At 32.3% G+C, this 22,413-nt stretch overlaps 1 protein-coding gene across 1 annotated transcript; it reads left to right on the top strand.

Annotated features, from left to right (window-relative positions):
* Positions 1 to 5,823: 5,823 nt before the first annotated feature.
* LOTGIDRAFT_169964 (hypothetical protein) lies at positions 5,824 to 20,719 on the top strand (the record flags this gene model as incomplete). The annotated part of the gene is made up of 3 exons (XM_009068594.1): positions 5,824 to 5,853; positions 19,720 to 19,785; positions 20,462 to 20,719. 3 exons carry the CDS (start codon positions 5,824 to 5,826, stop codon positions 20,717 to 20,719), a joined length of 354 nt encoding a protein of 117 aa, XP_009066842.1.
* Positions 20,720 to 22,413: the final 1,694 nt, after the last annotated feature.

Raw genomic sequence — 22,413 nt, 5'->3', positions numbered from 1 at the left:
ATAATTTTCAGTTGGTTTCTCGAGTAAAATTAGCCAATTTTTAAACAATATCATTTCTTTAAGATGAGAACAATTAAATGAATGCATTTATATTTTAAAATATTTTTCAAACATTTTTGAAGAGAATATATCGCATCATTGTTTCATTAATCAATAAACTTATGCATTTAATCTAAACTGAGGAAAGATGTTAAAATAATATTGATAATGGGGCCGTGCAAGCAATGTTGAATCTATACATTGTTAAGAAATAGGTAGTTAAAGAATGGATAAATACGCTGATACAAGTTATTTATAACCTTGTCGTCCGCTAATTAGAACTGTTGAGCACACCTGGTGTCGCCGCATCAATCGATATTTTAGTCAATAATGTTCGACATTGTTGAAGTCTGGGGTGAAAACCTTGAAAAATAGGACATGCCACCTTCTATTTACATATTTCTAAGATATCTAAGCACACTTACAACAGGACAAACGTTAGGGATTCATCCTTGTTGCAAATATTAAAAAATAAGGAAGTATATTAAGCATTTTACATCTAATTTTAATTTGCTCTTTTTAAGTTGACGTGTAAGTATACTTAAATGGACGACCAATTTGACAAACACTGGCGTAGGATAGCATCAAATGTTCAATACCCACACCCACAACAGTACTATATTTTATAGATCTCAGCTCGATAAAGTATTTAGACTTTGTCTCAAGAGGATGACACTAATAGGTTGAAGAGTTACAACTGGGTTGTCAGTTTGACTGGGTTGACTTATAAAAAACTCTCGAAATTGTGCTATAATGGGATCGGATGTTCTGGAAAAGAGAACCATTTTATGTGGGATGATCTCAATACAATAATACAAATTTCTATCAAGTCATGGTATTCTTGCATTCAAAGATATTCCATATTCAGCAAGGAAATTCTGGATGGTCATGTTCATTGTACTATCAGCTATAATGTACGTTGCGTGCTTAGAATCATGAAACAGCTTGAATAGTCAGACTAATAAAGATCACAAGGAAGAACAAAATAATTTAACGTTTACTTCAATCATTCTAGGACTAAGTGACATGCACTATATAGAATACGACCACCAATTGCCAGACAGGTATTTGTAAAAACTGAATTTCTCTGATGAGCAACTTAAATGTCAAGTAAGGTCGCCGTCTTATCACAATTAGACCTCAGGGACTTTAATGCTGTGTAGTTAAATGTCGAGCCTTAAATGTTAATTTATTGGCATTAATTTCATTTTGTCAAGCAACTGTGATTTGCTCTTTTAGGTTCTACTTGTCATTCACGTTTTATGATCTGATTAACGTTTGTGAAACAAAATACTTTTCGAGTGACGAGGGATTTAATTCTTATTACTGTATACTTCAGCATGCCAAACGGGAATCCTATAAAGCAATTCCATATACATCTCAAAATTCGCTTGCTTTAAAGGCAATATAGCTATCTGTTTATTATTATATTTCCGATGTGTGCATATTTCACGCTCACAATCTCTGAAATGTAAAATTATGTTTAGTTACCGATCACAGCAGTATATGTTTCATTTAGACGTCAACATGAACTTTCTACCTTCTCATCAAAAGTCAATTTAACCAGAATTAAATGACAGTGTGAAGGAAAAACCCCCATGGATTTGATGACTTGGAGCCAAATGCTAGTCTTCGAAATTCTTGATATTTTCTTTAAATTATCTCGGTCATCCTTGATTTTTCTCTTCATTTTGTCTCGAGTTATTTTGATATCTGCTTGTGACCTGTCTCGTCTTATTTAAGGATAAATATCGACTCAATCAAGACAAGTTTGTTATTATCTTCAATAAGAATCCAGAAGATCACTATCTAGAGGCATGGTTATAAGCCTGCTGATGTAATATTTCCTTAGAAGTGGTGTGTAAAACATAGACAATTGATGTTTTCCTGTCAATGAATGAACTAGATTTTATCATATTGTAACTCAAGCCTTTGTGGGAATTTATGTGGGACGGCTTATATTGCGACTAAATAGTCGATAAAATTTGATCATGTGGAAACCGATTGGTCATATGAAGAAATCTCATTCCCCTCATAACTATAATATTATTAGCTATGCTTCGTCGGGAAATTCTATATATCAAATTTGACATAAGAATTAAAATTTCCTTTGGGCATTGAGATAATAAAAAATCCATTTAAGCAAGACAATTCCGTTAATCAAAATCCCGTCCAATGTATGGCAAAATCAAGAGTAGTGTAGTAGTGGACTCCTCCAAAGATAAGTAATAGGTGTTTCGAAAACAGTTGGCATGGTCTCAACTCTCGACCAAACAAATCAGCCAAAAATGCCAGAGTATTTATCCAGGAGTTCCGCATAACGACCGTAAGAATTCCTTCATGAGAGTTGTGGTTTTGTCATTTTTTATCATCAGACGCAAATATATTCCGATTATTATGATATATTCTATTAAGCCCCATAGTTATTGTACCTAGTTCACCATACATCTGAAATAGAAGTACTGCTAAGGAACTAATCAGCATTACCATCAAGTACAAGTAATCAATGTGTCCTTTCCACATGGCCATCACTCATCACGCTCGACCCTGATAAATTAACTTTATTATACATACTCACTCAGCGTGTTAAATTAAATAGATAATAAAACTTTGGTAGATTAATACTGTCAAATTATTCTTCCTGTTTACAAACTTAACCCCTGGTAGCTTTTGCACCGAAGAATGTTTCAAGAAGGCATATATCATTAGTAAACTAATGGCATACAATACAAGAATATATTCAAATAAGGCACATACAGAAGGCATGTGGAGTGGCGTGTTCTAAAATGAAAAGAGTTTTCAACACAGTAGTAGTGGAAGACTTGTTTGCTGGAAGGTGGTCGTTAATAGCACTGACTCTGATGACCATGTCTAACACGCAGTTTTTATTTGCTTATATATAATATTCATAGTAGATGTGTTAGTTATATTGAAAATATCTGCCATGATGTAAGAGAAGACTTAAATATGATTTAATGCGGTGTTGTGAGATTATTTTCTTCTACATCATATTGCTCTCCTTAACGTCATCTTTCTCGCCAGGGAAATCATGTCTCTTAAATCTTGTGTCTTATCATGGTCGATCATGTTACAGATTCTTGTTCTTTTAAAAACACCACTGGTACAATAACAACCAATACGTCCGTCCGTGTCATGAATCAATTGTTAGAAGTAGGTCGAAATGATGAATACAATTTATTTTTGTGATGAAAACGAATTAAATGCACAATTGGAAAACCTTATTTTTGAATGACAAAGAACCAGTGGTTTATATCTTCATTTTGATGTGCAATATGAGGTACAAGTTAATTTTATTCAGCAACCAGTTGCTATTTTAAATAATATGAAGAAGGATTTGTTATGTCAATATCGTCTGATGGATTAATGACTTTTGCAGCAAGTATCATTTCATCTCAGATGATATCTTTACTTTAACACTTCGGGGATACTTGCCTTTACGGTCACAAATCAATAGTAGAATAGTAAATCAATGGTAGAAATTAACTAGTAACTACTACAACCCTATATTCACCACTTGGTACTATCATAATATTATCTTTTCATCTTATTTTAGTACATTATAATGACTATTTCTAAAGCTTATCATCTGTGGAGATTGTTCATGCTAATTGCCAGTTTCCATTAACATGTACCAGGAAACTCTATTGATTTGAGTATATTAAGTTTATTAATGGTAATTCGTGTAGATACACTCTAAAATTTGTTCAAGAAAAAATGTGAATCTTCCTTCCATTAAAAAAAGACCAACACTACAGAGCACATTCTGACAACCTGAAAGCCCACTGCCTTGAGTCGAGTACGCAATATCCACTTGTAGGACTCTCTTACAGGACGTTTCGTCGATTTATGAAAAATAAATGGTTAGACAAATAAAAACATTATTCGTAATTTGTAGATATTTATTGTGGCCATTCGTCTGGAACTTAATCTGAATTAATGTTTTGTTCAGCAATATTTCACTGAATATTTACCTTCGTTTGGCATATCTTAAAATATTTGTTCACACTTGAATGTCACGATTTGATTTACATATTGTTTGGTTTGGAACACAATAATGCTGTTCTCGTGTATTTTTGTGTTGACTGAAAAAAAGAAAACGACAGAATGGAACTATATATTACCAACATTCATGTCTCTTTTGAATAAGAATTGGGTAGATGTGTAGCTCATTTTATTTACAGATCGTTGACTGACAACCAATCTTAAAATAATGTCTTAAATGTCAACAGTATTAAGATTACTTGGCCAAAATCACATTGTTGAAAACTAGAAAGTAGTATCAAGGTTTTGGAAGGTCGAAATAAGAGGCGTAGGTAAATAGTAATTACTTGAAATTACAGTTCTAAATGTGATAGGTTAACATCATAAGTTAGAAAGAAGTGTGGCCAGGGTTCTTATTACTCCCAAATTACTAACTGAAATTAGAAAAATATTGTGGAAATCTTTAGTTTTAATAACATCGGGAATATTTAGTCGCTTTGGTCAAGTTTATAAAGATTAATTATAATCTGAAGAAAGGGACAAAAATGGAGCCATTCCTGAAATTAGGAAAATCTAGCTCCATTAGAATATAACTCCGCACATTGAAACAGCTAATGATAAAATCGCCAGATTGTGCATTGAGCAAGCAATGAATAATAATGCTTAAATCAAAGAGCTGTGCTTTATTATTGTATTATGATAAAGACTACACATCGCACGGAACGTAAACGATCTTTGATAGTAGGACTTCATGGATGGGACGCATTAAACGGCGGTATATATATAAGCATCGGCTTACTTTGTGACATTACTCAAAATCAAACATTTACGATATCATAAATGATGAAAATGCATGTACATCAAATAGCGCTTTAAAAATAATTATTATAATTCATGAAATAAAGTAACAACGAAATAATAAATATATAATGACTTTGGTGTATGTTTTCTTTTAAGAAAGTTATATATAAACATGAATAAAATGTTCGGATATAATTACATTGACTACAAATATTGTCTATTGTGTTAATGTAATGAAATGTAATACATAAATGCAAACATGGAATCAATAGTCGTTTGATCTTCTCTTTATGCAAACATACAAAAGTCAATGTCCTATACAGGTTTTCTCAATCGTGTCTTTTAAGTTGTATATTATTTCTTGAATTTGTTACTGAAATTGAAGATTGCAACCGAAAATAATTTTGAAAGTAATGAGGACATTTTCCATTTCATAATTTTTTTTATAAATCAGTATCCCAGTGTTATATTTAATTTGTTGTTCAAGAGTTAGCATCTATAATCCTTACAAATTCAACACCTGATTTGCTTATTCCCTTTAGTTGGGCGTCAATATTTTAAATGCAGTAACCCAGACAAGGTAAAAACAAATTAAAGTAATTGAATCTGTATATTACATCAGGCTATCAAAAGACTTATTTTTCTAACACCATCTGTTGAATCTAACGCTAACAATATCAAGTATCAATATCCGATCGTGAGATTATTAAGCCTGTTTTTTATTGAATCTCAAAGCTAAAACCGAATTCTATTATATTCGCTATTAATCATCAACTGTATATTGTTTCATTGTATCGATTAGAAAAAAAAGTTGTTATTTAATTACTAAATTTACATGCTAGAATAGATCCGGCTTTTGTCATTATTGTCAAACTATAATTGTTTATAGGTTTCATGTCCAGTTGTATCTCTGTATTCATACCGCAAACCACTAAACCACTTACGATTTATTTTGTAATGTCTGCATGTCTGTACACCAAAATGCCGAGAGCACATGGAAATGCATACATGGTAATTTCAGTTATCACTTTCGTCTATTACTCTATAAACGAAACGAATTTGTCGATTTCCTCTATCGATTGAAGTGAACAGGAAATATATTCATCTCTTCAATTCGCCTTCTTTCTACATGCGAATGTCAAAAGTCAGAAAAAACTATTTCAAATCGATGAATATTCTTTAGAATTCGAGTGACGTTGTCGATATTTAGATTAATTAATTGATACACATGGAGTGAAATAGATGTGTGTTGTCTGGAAAGGGAATGCATTCTCGATAGAATGTTGACATGTTTCCCCAAAGGAATGATTGGAAAACTGTGATGGCCATTGGCAAGCGACCAAATGTTACTCCCGAGGCGGTCAGTGTGATAGTTTCATCATTTATTACATGTCGACATTGCCCTAAGGACTCATTTGTGCCCTATCATTACGTCAAATCATGTTTTCCAGGCATATGTCTGATCAAGTACTTAAACATCCACTGTGGAGAGCACATACTACTTAGTGGTTGAGAAGATGTTGCTCGCCAGTGAAATCAATTTACAGCCCATTATTTGTACGCCTTATGTTAAATTGTATATATGATATCTATCAACAACGATTTTATGCAATTGTGGTCAGACGTTTAGTGTTACTCCCGTGTCTTTGTTTGAAATTTGTTGATTTTGTCCCAATTGAAGCAGACGGTAGTACTGAGTTAAAGATATTTTAAAGGAAATGAACCATTCTTATGTAAATAGCTGTTACCATATTATTAGTACTAGGGGTTTCAGATACTGAATGACTCTTCTACACTTTAAATACATTTATTAAAGTAGTAAATTGAAAGAATTACGCAATCAGTACAATCAAATTCGTAATTGACATCATCTATATTTAGCCACCGGAAATGGTTCTCGGTTATCTCTAGATCAATGGTGTGTGTTTCAGAACATAAAATGTTGTCAGTTTGCAATCTAAATAGCGCTGGTTTCCTTTCTCTTTACCCTGATTTCATCATAATAAACGCTAACAATAATTTGCTATCAAAACTGGATGCAGTGTAATGGATTGAAACGCTTGTGTGACACTTGATTGTCGCCAACGTAATTTTCGGTGTTATAAGAATTATTCATATTTTCCTATTCAAATGTTACTAAGTTAGTTTAAGACTTGCTCATGAATTAATAAAATTCTTGTTCTTATGATGAAATTGTTTTAATTAGTATTAAACCGATATTGATTAGTAGTGACAAAATAATAATTTTTAATTCAAAAATGTTTTTGGGGTTGATAGACATTTTTTTGTCCTGCTGACGATCAACAGTAATGTTTCTCAGCTAAAACTCTTCAGTGTCAATATTTTACCTGGAATATCAATCATGCTAGTATTACACAACATGCGATGACTGATCTTCAGGGATTTTCCATATTTGCTATTTATAGATCCCGTGGGGATAGTTCTAACAGTTCTATTGATGTTGTCGATACGAAATTGAGAAAACAATATTCTGCTCTTATAGGCCATAAAGACTAAACACCTACCTTTGCGAAACCGATTTGGCCCATGTTTTGGACTTTTCCTACTAATTAGACCTCAGGGACTTGAAAAAAACACTTAAAATTAAAACCTAATTAAAATCAATTATAGAGAATAAAATATTGTTAGTTACAAGGGACGACTGCACGAAAAGTGCTCAAATTCAAATACATTTTAATCTTATAAACTGCCGAGGGATCGAGTTCAAATAATTGAGGCTCTTTGCGAAGAAAACCTAAGACAAAATTACGAAATAGTAAGGAAGGGGGTAAAAGTAAAGATTTATTGGGGAAATGGTGGTAAAGCAATTGATCCACGGATCATGAAAGGGCTAATACACAGAAAAAGATTGAAAACTTCTGGTTTGGATTGAAGCTGAATTTGTCCTTTTTTATTACCTATGCCGTGCCTTGCCAATATGCATTGTCCATCTAAATATCAAAATCTAAGTGATATTAGCAATTACTTTCTATTTGAAAAATCAAAGATGTCTTTGATGTTCTGAATTTCATTTAATGAATGACACATTAAATTCCAATTTTTGATGGGAAAAGATAACAATTGCTGTTAATTATTAATCAAAGCGCGTTGTTGAATCCAAGCAGATGGAAAGTCCTTTCAAAAACACTTTACGTGTCCATAATCGATGACAATCAACATAGTTGCATATATATCCCAGAATACCCGGAATGAAGTTTTAGTCAAAGCCATCAAGGTTTCAAACTGGTTGGTGGAGTCTTTGCTATGATTTTCTTACAGTTTATTGTAACCTAAGAGCAATTTTTTTCAATATCATTAGTAGATTCAAATCGAAAGTTTGGAAATAGCATTTGATATTGTTTGGTGTGAAGTACTTTTAATTTGCTTTTATGCCACAATATTGATTTTTGGATTTTATGTCTTGAATAATTTGAGATCTATTTTTAAACTCAAGTTATTGTTAGAATCTTCCAGTTAAATTTACCATATTCCTTATCATTTATTCCTATCGATTTTTTATTGTTCTGTTAACGCTATATTTCTGTAGTGGTACAATTTTAACTGCAATTTCTATCATTAATGTATCACTTAGCTCGTTTGTACAGAAAGAAATTATAGCCATTAGAATGGTTTATTTCTGATAAGTTGATAGCATTTGACTTTTTTTTAGCACGAACCCCTGTGAAATGACAATGGCCCATATTAGCATTACTCCATGTGGGTCCACAAAAACTCGTAGGACAACTTATATGGTTTGATATTATAATGTTTGTCGTTGTATTTAACCACATAGCTTGGTTTGATTTTTGATAATAATTAACATTCGTGTAAGTTCGTAGTACGCACAAGAAGAGCTCATTTTATATCGAACTTGTTTGTACATAGCTAACGCTTGCGGAGCCTTATACCATGATTGAATTGACAAGATTAGACCAATGCGGAAACTTGTGTTTGTCTTTTGGTGATACATGTATCGGAAGATCTCCATCCTGTTGTAACGGAAATGACAACGTTAACATCCGGCTGTACATTTCACTAATGAAGTGAGATATCAATGCACGATGCTAATGTATTCTTTAATTCTTTCTATTATAAGACAGGTTACGATTTAGATCCTAATAGAGTCGACCTTTATTATATGGTAAAATGCTAATGTTTATACATTATATACACTATTATCGCTATCTCTATCATAATAAAATTGTTTTTCTCTGGTTATAGAGTCGGTATTCGAGCATTCTTGAAATAAAAGCAGTATTTGATAATGTTAAATCTAAATAATTTGCCCATGGTAGATCTGTTTAGAAAAACAAGACATAGATTTCGAAAGCTTTTCATTAGAAGAGAAATAAAGTTAATAATTCGGAACACGAACACTGACAAAATTTCGTAAACTCAAGGGCACACTCGTTTAAGTGAATAATTATTTATAGTAAATGAAATGCTAGTTTCCTGATTCAGTTAATCTAATGAACACAAGCAACAGCAATGATTGCATGGAAAGTGGTATTTGACTTCTCTTTATCGTTTTCCATCTATCGGGGGATCGTATTAATTGTCTTGTGAAAGACACATTTTCTTTCCTAGAACATAAAGTCAAATATGGACGGCATTGAGTAATTTGTCAGCTTTAGGTTTCCATTAATATGCATCGTATCTTGGGTCGAATATGCAAATTTTAAACATAAAACACTATTTCTTATAAAACGGTATCAAATAACGTGTGCTTGGACATAAAATCTTTATTGGAAACCTCCTAAATTATAATACGATTGTGAATATCGTTAGCATAGAGGCAAACGTTTAATTGCATATAAGACACACAAATAAATTTGCACAAACTTCCGGAAAAGAAAATGTTCACTTAACCATCCGCATTTTCTATGATCTTTGTGTATTTTTTTAATTTGAACTAATTTCGTCTTTTTATTTTTAGAAAATTTCTCAGTAGGCTTGTTTATCTAGATCCATTCACTGTTTTTCTGGAGATAAAAATATCCTTCACGATAAGTTATCGCTAATTAACAATCTACCAAATTCATCTCATTTCCCGTTGTTTTTCTATCTTGATTGAATCCGGCGATGTTTGATACTAGTGCTTACTGTAAGGTCCGCGTTTTAAATAGTTGACATTATAAATGTTTTATTATCGAACAGATTATTGTGATAACAATATTGAATTTCAAATGAAACCAACTCGCTTCTATTTGCTGCACTTTATGTGAAGATCTTGAATAAGTAACAATGAATGTTCTAAGAATGTTAGTGAAGTAGCTTATGTAGTATCGGAAATGTTATATTTGATCGAAAGACTTCAACAGTTCCATTGACTGTCTGCTTCTTGATGCTTTATGATACGTCTTCTATTTTTATCACCGAGTTTTATTATTTTAGTGTCGAGATAATATTATTGTACAGGGTCAAAATGGTTGATTCGTCAAGACTTTGATCATGAAGAATATTGATCACATGACCCAAAATACTCACTGATGTCACGTGCAACAAGCAAGAATCAAATTTGTGATTAATGGCTTTAATTACATTCGTGCCAAGTCACGGTCGTCGTAAATGTATCACAATGTGATACTTTGACTTTTAAAGAATATAACATCAACAGTCCTACCGTTAGTTGTATTTTTATATCACAGAAAGAAACTAAAATTTGCTTGCTTTTAAATAATAGCTACGAATTACTTATTGGCTCAACTAAAAAAAATCCAGATTCTGGGACTAAAGTATGATTGGTCAAAAAAATGGCCTACCTATCCCTTTCATGAAAGTCAATTGGAATATTTCTAACGAAATGAATATCGAGGGTGTTTACCCACTATTAGAGAGATATCAGGTGTTTCGGGACTAAAAGCTTTTTAAAACTTTAAAATGCAGTCACTACATAAGTAGCATTGTCTCCGTCAAACTATCAGAACGTCCTTTGTCCAAAAGGTGGTACTTCCATGCTGCAGTACCATCACCACACGTAATGAGTTTATTCAAGCTAGTGCAGACCGGTAAGAAGTTACTGCATTTAATTACCATGTCATTTCCTCGGCATAATAATTATGTCATTATCTCATAAATCATAAATAAAGGTTTGTGGTACTAATCGACAATAAAACTGTGGTTTGAAGGACTATGCGACCATAGTACCATGTGTTATTGGATATAGATATATAAGAACGCATCCGACATAAATACGCCAATGAGGTAAAGGTTATGACATCGTTATATATCATAAAAATGTTAGATATACCCAAGCCACAAACATAAAAGTGATTGTACAACAGTGAAGGCATCAAATGAGGGACCACTCCGTTGTGAACCCAATACCTGCAATAGAAATTACACCTGTTAGGAGACTGGCAATCTGGAATGGGACACAGTACAACAACAATCCCAATGAATCATTTACAATTGAATTCATCATTAAAGCATGTATTAAGAAAAGGGCACTGGTCAACGATGCGATACTTCACCTAAACATGCAGTCCTTAACATTGAAGTCTTTCAAATTACTGAATGATTTTTAATCACCAAAATGACTGAAAAGGCCGAAAGATATTTTATTCTAATTGATTAAAGTTGTAAACTCAACCAAAAGATTGATTTTCATCTATGTTTAAAGATACTACAAGTAATAAGTCCAGCCTTTAATGTAATTGATACATTATAAATGTAATAAACGGGCCAGACAGATGTAACTTGGGTTGAAAAACGAGGTACGGACTCGATGAGACACGGATCACTTACATCCTCCCAAGTTTTCAATTAATCAAAAAGACATCGAGCAGTGAGAAACCTAGACATTGCATTGATTTTTCCGATCTCTTCGTTTAACCACAGTCCACTTAAGTTCATTCGTAGACTCTTGAAGACTAGTGGTGTGAGCTTCATTGCATTTATGTAGCAGATCTGAGTCTGTTCGATAATTTACAGGAGAGTGGTCGAACTTGCATTTTTCACAGTTACACTTTACCTAAAACGCAAATATTGTTATCGATATATGCGAACCAAAACAACCAAACATTTAAAAAAAATTGAAACATTAACTTATAACAGTCAAAAACCGGATTGTCTTTTAACAGTCTACAATCTAAAGTCTACAGGGGAAATCAGAAGATCACAATAGTAGGTCAGGAAATTGGGAGTCAAAGAACTGTAACAATAATTACATCTATGTTGTATATTATATTGGCTTTAATACGTTATTCCCCACAGTAAGCAATAACTTTAACCTATTTGGCACATACATGCATATAGAATCCCAAGGTCTATTTACATGAAAATCGATTTGTTGGAAGGACCGAAATAATCTATATGGAACTCCATTGGTCTGGCCTTAAATAAATAAGGTCGCCTTAAGCAATCATAGATTTAAATAATATTGAGCTGACATATAAGGTGTATATTTTGTACTTCTTTGGCAAAGATAAATACAATACTTACGTTTCCGAAGATGAAAAAAATACTGACAAGTAAAGATTAATGAAATAATAAACGAATTGCAAAAAAAAAATAAAAATAAGAAAGCGAGTCATCAGTCATTGAAATCAACTTGATGCGAAAAGGTCTTCAAATGATAATCTTATGCAGTAACGTATATATTATATATGTTGAAATATTGATATAATACAGTTAAAATATTGATCGTTTTCACACTTTCCATGTGTATATTTATTTAGTCGCGTTATTGAAATATTTGCTCTTCGGTCTTCAAATTGTAGTTAAAATGTCAATTGGTTGAAAATCAGTAGAACACCATTATCTGGTGGGTTCAACTTAATTTTAATGATCAGTTTTCGAAACAGTGACTCGTATTTCCGGGAAAGGGGGGGGGGGGGGGGGTATAGTGATACTTGAACTTAACGGCCTACGTCATCATGAATACCTTTCTCAGATAATATTAGTGCCCCTCGACCAAAACTTGTTGAAAGTGGCTTGTTTAAGTATTCAAGTACGTAGAGGTCAGACTTTTGAGAACTAGATAATTATATTACCGAATAAATAATTGATAACATGCGATACCTTTCTTTTTTCATTTAAAATAGATACTAAACTGAAATTATATTGGCGAGACAAAGTCATATAATTTATCAATGTTAAATTATTAGGAGAGGTCCATGATGTGGTTATTAAGCAAGGATTAAGTCCCTGGGCCACTTTGGCTTTCAGTGGTCAGTCAAAGTCTAATGGCTGAATAATTAATCATTCCATATGAATCTCTTGGTTTTTCCAATGTGGTACGGTACGGTCAATGATCAACTTGGGAATATGATCGATCATTCCGTACCTAATCTTTGATAGAAATCTGGCAAGAATAGATTATATAGGAGAATTACACACATTGTTTTTCTTCCATTTAAGCACCAATTATTACCCCTGTTTCTCTAACCTTTTGACCACTCGATAATCCCAAGAGGAAATCGATATCAGGTACTTTACTTTGTGAAGATTTAGAGTTGATTACTTGAGAGTATTTGCTTGTGTTACCGTTACAGTGGATAGGATAAGATTACGATATGAACAATTTTTATTGAAGTATTTTGTTCGTTTTGAAGATTAATCTTCATGCTATGTGAAGACGATACTTATAATGCAATAGCAGTTATCATTAACCTTTACATACAGCCCAATTAAATTTATTTATTTTTCTGTATAAAAACAATAAAAATGGATTCAGGTAGCCCCATAATTACATTGTGCATTATACACGAGCTAAACTGCTTACTTATTTACATAGTCCTCATCAATTGATATATTCACTGACAGTATAGTCATCTTATTTATTCTATTTTCTGAATTTTACTTCTATAGTTATGAACATAATTGGTGCATAAAAAACTATATCACCATCTGCTAACTTGACAAACAATATTAATACAAAAACTAATAAATAAAATAGAAATATGGCGCATGTCACCAGGATTACCAGGATTGCCTGAATAGCTTGTATGAGGGTGTGAGATTGTTTTCTAATAGAATACCCTGAATTTCCACAAACATATAGAACGTTATTCTGTGTGTAAATAACAAGGATTAAAGGCACAGGTGTCACTTTTTAGGGGAGTGGAGGTTAATTTTAGTTTAAGTACTTTTTAAGAACTAGCAATGTACGAAAAATACATAATTCCTTTAAAGATACTTCAAACTAGGAATTTTAGTCACTATTTCTATATATTCTTTTCTGTATATTACAGTGTATCTTAAATTGACGAGTCGTCATATTAACATTTAAACGCGGATAATTCTGTAAACACATGAATTTGAAAGCTTAAATTTAGACGGTGAGCTGTGAACACTTATTGGCTCAACTAAAAAAAATCCAGATTCTGAGACTAAAGTATGATTGGTCAAAAAAATGGCCTACCTATCCCTTTCAGGAAAGTAAATTGGAATATTTCTAACGAAATGAATATCGAGGGTATTTACCCACTATTAGAGAGATATCAGGTGTTTCGGGACTAAAAGCTTTTTAAAACTTTAAAATGCAGTCACTACATAAGTAGCATTGTCTCCGTCAAACTATCAGAACGTCCTTTGTCCAAAAGGTGGTACTTCCATGCTGCAGTACCATCACCACACGTAATGAGTTTATTCAAGCTAGTGCAGACCAGTAAGAAGTTACTGCATTTAATTACCATGTCATTTCCTCGGCATAATAATTATGTCATTATCTCATAAATCAAATCATTATTTCAAAACACACTTTATTTACGTGAAATTATGAAATATGTGGCAGGTCAACTTGACTTAATTATTTCTAGCATATTTCTTTACATAAACTTAAATTACGTGTCTGTGAAACCACTTTATTTTTATATTAATATAAACAATTTTAGAACCATTAAATAGAGAGGGGAAAGAGGGGGCTGTGGAAGGGGGGGGGGGGGGGGGTGGTGTTGGTTTGGGGTAACAATTAATACTTTTATCATCACACATATATAAACCCCAAAATACTGCAATCGAGTGTTTTTTTAAGGTAAGTGTACATAAATATAATCACTTGCTACCATCAGTTCAGTTTAGAAGCTAACTAAGCCACAGGTTTAATTAAACAAGGAAAACTCAGAAATAAGACATTTTAATATTTTCTTTAGCTCTGTTGATATTTGTTTTAGCCTCTCTAATTAATCTCGACAATTGTTAGTTAATTGATACATTAAATATCCAGGGTGTGACTACGTCCACAAATAGAACAAAAATAATTCTTGATGAGACAAAGTAGACCCTTATGACTTCCAATAAATCCTATGGAAATTTTGATCAGATTTGGAAGTTATCAAAGCGTTCGCGGTAATTCTCTTCTATTAAGACCCAATTGTCTGGCTCTCGCACGAAATCAAATGTATTTTTAGTGCTTTCATTAATATCGTGTTATCTACCTCCTTTTTCTTCTTTGACAAGCATTGAATATCTTTCTTCCTTGTGATTTTTTCTAGTCTAGAGAATTTAATAGCTTTGGAATTAATTCGCTTTTCTCTGCCACACACGTTTAATTGTGTCCTTTCTATCGTTTTAAATAAGGAAAATGATGTAATTGTTCTGTAAAGAGGCTTTTCATAATCGCACAGAAAACGTGACTGGTAAAACGGAAAGCTCTTGATATCATTAAAGTTTATTCTGTAATGAGATACTTTCACAATCATGGTGAACTGTTATTGATAAATTAATTGTATTTATGTCTCTTTGTGGTACTCATTTCTCAATGTGGTCATGAAGAAAGCACCCAAACATTCATAAATAAGACTGTGTCAAAGAAAACGCAAGCATTTTTCTGTTTTTCATTTCTTGGCTTTCATTGACTGACGTTGGACAAAATCGACTCTAGACTCCTTTTATTGATAATACAATAAGAAAAAACTTTGATATTATCATCTTATAGTACTGTTATTTGTATAAAGATTTAAAGAGTATGCTGTCAATCAACGCCAATTATTTTCCACTTGATAGTAATCATTTTAACATGATGTGATTGTATCATCAATGTTACTAATTGAATTGTATTTGAAGAATTCGCATGTAATCATGATTTACCGTTAGCCATAGTACAATGCATTATACAGCATCTCATGCATAGTTTGCAAGTTGAAACAAAGTAGCAGAGTTACAAAATATAATACTCATTCGATCCAGATTGAAGAATATAGTACTATTTCGAAGTTTTGGGGGATCGATCCAGGGACCTCAAGATTCTAGCATGCTGCAAGCTAAGTACGTGACTGATCTATATTGGGAAAAAACTCAGTTGTAAGAGCGGCCCACTTGTGTTTATAAGTGTGAGAGAGAATCAAACCCTCCCTCCCTGAAAACCAATATGATGTAATTGTTGGGTGTAGAACATAACATTCTTCTGGACAACCGGTTGGTACAGTGAGATTAAATTTGTCAGGTGGTATTTTCTTAAGGAAAATCCCAAGAACTTCTTACTGTCAATTTTTTGAAGTGGGGGAACTACAATGCTCTAGTGCATTTTGATTTCATAATAATCGGTAAAATATTAAAATGCCAGCGTGATTTATAAGTAGTTGTCTATGAAAAATGATCTGTAAAGAGAGCTTACATTGATTTCTACTGGCTACAATCGGCTTATATCCTGATTTATGGTAAAATATTACTTTGTTTTTCTGACAAAATAGGTCAATAACGTTTAATAACATATTTATCATGAACAAAATTCATATTATAGCCCGGAAAGCTTGTCCGTGGCTGATAAATATTTTAATGATATATATCAAGTGCTGTGGTACTTGTGACTACCAAATCAGATTTCAGAAATTAAAATTTGACTCGCTTATCTGAAAAACTCTAAACTAATGTCAAACCAAATTTTACAGCTAGTTATTGAAAATGATTTTTGAGATATATTTGTGATAACAATATTGTCCATACACCAGTAATTGCCTGTTTTGTTTGGCCAAATACCTGGTGCACTTGTCCAACAATATTTTTCAGAGTCAGTGTGCTCAGACTTATATGTTTCCTATACATCCAAGTTGACCTGCAACGTAAATGACATCAAAGTAAACTGTTCATGGATGTGTCCCACAATTGAAAAAAAAAGATAACTAATCTAATAGGAATGCCCTATATCTTTCATAATTGTTGTTCCTTGTTGTGCTTTTTCTTGAATGTTAAAATAAAGAAATGAAAATGCCTAAAGCAAAGCAATGTTTGAACTGTCTAGACCATTTGAATTATATAATTAACTAGAATGCTGTAACTTCGAGGGTTGTGTGACCTGTGTAAAAAGAATTTCAAGTGACATTTATAAAAGAAAGGATGATTTAAAAATCATTCGTTTAAATCCCCATGTTTACCATATTTAATTAAGTTTCGAAGCATTTCTTTGATATCACAATGTATTTTTAGATAAGAAACGCTTATAGTGTTATCCATAAATAATAGTACATGCGTTTTTTCAAATATACCGATCTTGTGATCTACTTGATTTTAGTTATTTAAGTTTAATGTACCTTTAAATTCCAATATACGATAAGCTAAAATACTCTACTTCAGTTAGAATTTTCATAATGTCCCTAAGGACAATTCTAAGCTAAGATTAGCATACCAGTACATTCGGTGCATTAGATGTATTTCATTATATACTTAATCCATAGGCTTCTCACTTTCACAAATTGAATTAGCCAAAAAGGAACAAATACAAAAAAATGTGAATGAAATGCACATTAAAACGATGGATTGTAATTAAAACTCATTCCATCATAGAAACAATCTAATAAATCGCAACTCTTCTGAATCACGAAATCCGATGGTTCCCAAAAGATAGCTTTATTTTCCTAATGCAGCTCCAATCTCAACCCTTTCATCCCATTAAATCATGTCAGTTCTCTTAATTAGATCAAAGAAATTGAATATCACAGTTAAGAGCTTCATACATGAAAGAAAAGATATATACACAAGACTGCTTAAAGTATTTGGTCACGGATAAATTATCTTCAAGAAAGGCATGCAATTACAGTTTTGTTGTGCAAAGAGGGTCGGGTACAGAAGGCCAACTTTTTTCGCAGTTAAAGCAAATGACATCAGAATGTGAACAGAATACACGGACGCATAGGAGGTTTTGAGTAAAAGAATAAGAGACAAAGTTATCGAACTTTTTAAAACAACATATTAACTGCAGTTTCAGTTGCAGTTTTGTAGTTCTCTTCATCATTTTTTGGTATGTATGAGTTTTCACAATGACTAACAATAGGTAAACCAATGTAATCTGGTATTTCCTAACGAATAAAGCTTCTAAAAAAATTGAACAACAAACTGATTTTGTGTCTTAACAGTTGTGTTAATAAATTACATTATAACATCGTCCATGATCACAATTGTAGAACTGTCCCGTGTCGTTAATCCATGCGTATGGTTAACAAAGAGAGCTTTTCACACGAAATAAAGTTAAAAGACAATTGCCACAGTCATATTAAATAGAATTTAAGAGAATCAATTGGACTAGCTTAAAACTCTGTCTGTGATAGTAGCTTCTGCCCTTTGAATTCCATGCATGTGCATATTGAGCGCCGGTGGGAGAGGACCAAAGTTGACATGTCTATAATTGATTTATTGTTCTTCATTGGTCTTTGGTCTGTTCACTGTAATAATCAGTGTTTTGTTTCATAAAAAAGCAAAAGAGAAAGTGATTCTCCTCTGACATATGTAAAGATCTTTCCATGAGTGGTTTTCCACGAAAAGAAACTAATTAATCCCAATCTTACTATCAATTGAATATAATCTTAAATGTGAATCTTGATTTGTTTTTATCATGCTATTCTATAGGTTGAATCAATGATACTCTTATTTAAACAAACAAATATTGACCATAAGTGTATTTGCGCCCGGTAACTAATTTTAGCCAATAAACTATCACGTGATAAAACCGTAATTGCGACTCAATTGTTATTTTATATATTTAATGAAATAGAATTCTCTGCTTGGAAAGAATTGTGAATTATTTTTAGTTATCTATTTCATAAAAATTGCAACCATATCCCATATATTGTATAGAGGTTCACGCACTTTACTCGTATATTATGTGTTCTCCTGCTTATATACAATTTCAGTATTGTAAAGAAGAAAATACGAATGAAATGTGATTGACAGGTTTATTGTTCTGTTGATAATCCGATAACTTAACACAAGATTGTCTTGTCAATCACCAACGTCTTAAAGGTGATCCCTGTTAAGAGCAGATTCAGTGTTGATGGACAATGTAATCTCAGTAATAAACCAGTTCCACGTTCTGTTTTTTATCACATTTCATGCATTCACACTTCAGTGCATTCAAATCTATAAAGAAAGTGTCAGTCATCATCACACAAATTTATGTGCGGATTCATAAGATGACTTGTTGTTATGAATTGTTATAAAATTCACAGTTCTTTGTGCGTGTGGGTGCTGTGATTAGAAGCCTTTACGTTTTGTTATCAAAATTAAACACATTCAGTAGGTGCTAATGTCTGAATTTCATGTTTTCAAATTTGCTTACATATCTTTGTTCTCTTTCGGTACCGAAACATTGATGTGAATATCACGTTTTGAAACGAAGGGTACAATAGGTATTACTTCATGAAATTATAACGTTAAAGCGTCCTTAGTTACAGCCTATAACAATACCTTAAATGAATCATTAATCATTTTGACTGTATTTCAATTAAAATGAAAGACCAACAGTGAGATTTCAGGATCAACAACATGGAAATCAATTAACTATAACCCTGGCAATTTCCGAAGAAAAAAAGAAACAACCCTACGCTACATTTTAGCAAGGTTTATTTTCGTTCAAAAATCAACTTCAGTCTTTGTCTACTGATAACGTTTTCATTGACTGACTTCCGAAGTTCTTAACTTACCCAGTTTCTTTTATACTTTCAGGGCAAGTTATTGGCAAAATTAGACGAAAAAGATAAACGAGACGATCCTAATGGGAATGACGAAGAGGTAAATTATTTTTTAAATTGATATTTATAAGTGATAAGGAAGTTGTGCTCAATTGTAACCATATCCTGCATTATCCTATAATATAATTTAAAACGGTCAAAGCTCTATGAGATTAAAGTGTGATCAGGTGTCCAGAATGAGATACCTTACATGCCTAAGGACATTTATGAAAAATAAAAATACAACAAGGTGAGTTTCCTGCAGGTCCAAGACCTCACCTCCAAGAAAGATCATGTATATGAATTTTCATGTTTATACATAGTTATTACTTTATTTCTGCCGTCTTATTGAGACAAATCGGACATGTCTGTGAGTTATACAAATAATTGATTTAACCGTTTTATTTACTCAATAAATAATATCTAACAATATTTTGACAGCAAAATTATACAGAAAATAGTCTGTAATAGACATTTCGTGTAAAAATAGACTAAAGACTCTAGGAGGTTATTCTGTTCATCAAACTAACACGATATAATGAGCAGGAGGTACAACTTCATTTTGTTGCTAAAATTAGATATCTATTTTGAAATTCTACTTTCAGAAATTTTGTGTGTAAAATTATTCACGGATATGGATGTAGAAAGAAGAAGTACATGTTTATATTAAAAAATATAATTTATTCATTTCATAACCTTTGTCTTGACAAATAATTTATTATATTCTTACTTTTCAGTGCGTCATTTGTATGGGTGCTAAAGCAACTATGCAAACCTTTCCATGTTCACATAAAGTTGTATGCCGAAAATGTTTTATAAAGACTATCCAAGTGGCCGTTTCGCAACGCAGCCTACCATTACGTTGTGTCATATGTCGAGCGAGAATTTTGAAATTACGCCAAGCAGCACTACCAAAAGTTGCCGTCACAACACCAACGAATGCAGTAGCTCGAACTATGCCTAAATCACCTAGTCTTTTCCAATGTGTCAAGTAAATAATATAATTTGTACCCTAAATAACATCTTCCGTTTACTAAGAAAATTATAGCAATCAGACAATTTGGGTGTATGGCTTATCTGTAATTGGTTAGTTGAACTATACAGCATACCTTATTTATTTTTCATATTGTTTTATTATTCTTCCCAGTTCTGTGAGTGAGTAAGTGAAAATTCCGATGACATGTATTAGAAATAATGCTTGATGAGTCCTGCACAGTAGCAATATAATTGTTGCTCTATGAGTTTGTTCTATTTTTTGTTTAAATTTTTGTTGAGTTTGATCTTGTGTCCGTTTATTGGCAATTCAATATATTTCCAGTTTTAGTTGATTACCCACGTGAGTGCCTGTACATTATGATTGCTACATATCGCATCTTTTACATATCAAGATTTTTCATCAACGTTGCAAATATGATCTGACCTGTTATTGGGTCTTTGTGAGAAATACCCAGTCGGTACGATGAGTGTTACTTGCTAAATTAAGTGGCCGAAAATGTATTGAATTCAAGAATATCTAAATTCTAAAAAAAAAACCAATATACTGAATTAGAAAAACCCAATCAATCACATCTTTTGGTCGGCAAGTTAATTATCTAATTTCAAGAATGCCAAAACACAATCTTTCTTGTATGACTTCATCGTGATGCCATCAGGTGATCAAAAGGTGTTCTTGCCATTTACCTACAAGACGACATCCCTTACCAAACACGTAAAATAAAGTCAAGGCTACTTCAGATTAGTCCAATAATGGATAGAAGGCAACGGGAAGCCAATGATCGAACATGAACAGATAGTTATTGACAGGTCAGGGTGGAAATAATCACTTTTTTCTTTACATCATGCATGGAAACTCATTTTCTCTGTTCGTATGATTAGTTCATTCTAATTACTGTATGTAGTAACGAACTGAGGTCAAATTGGGGACAAATCTACATTAAGATTCATCTAGACTAGATTACATTTCTCTGAGTGATGATGATAAGTGTTATAATGACACTGTTTGATAAATACTGTATTCCAATATACCAAGAAAGTTTCAATCACCATGTCGAAAACTACTTTTATGAGATGAGTCAGTTTGTTGATAGTGAATTTTGAATTGTACATTCGCAATGTAGATTTACAATACGTTCAAAAATATCCACTGCATTTTGTGAATTGAAATACATAAAAATAACATTGTATGTTTTTGAGCAGATGATAGTTTGCTGTAGATTCAAATTAGATAATTCATTATTATGCTTCTTTGTATCAAGTATGTGTTGTGCTTTTGAGCTTTTTCGTGCATACCCAATTGTGTACGCATGGTTTTCTTTTTCGATAAGCACACAACTTGGTCAAATCATAGGCATATCACTAGTAGTTGTAGTATTTGATGATTTAAGATTATGTGATACTGTTTTCTGAACCCCTAACAGAGAATGATACGCTAATAACATCATTATAATGATAGCAGTTTTAGATTTAATTTAGAAAATTTATTCTAGAATGGCAAGTCAACAGGAAAGTATTTAGAGATAAATTGTGAATAATGGGATCTAATTATGAATAATAAAATACGAATTTACAAATAATTCTATTTTCTTTTCTTTCAGGACAAAATGTTTTTAATTATACTTATCATCATTAAGCCTCGTAATTATTCATGTATTTACAAATCGTTAGGGTTTCAGAAAAGACTATTCACGCT

The sequence above is a fragment of the Lottia gigantea genome (genome assembly GCF_000327385.1).
Source record: "Lottia gigantea unplaced genomic scaffold LOTGIsca_91, whole genome shotgun sequence".
Classification (NCBI taxonomy): domain Eukaryota; kingdom Metazoa; phylum Mollusca; class Gastropoda; family Lottiidae; genus Lottia; species Lottia gigantea.
Note: the sequence above shows the minus strand (reverse complement) of the source record. Positions and strands in the feature narration are given on the sequence as shown.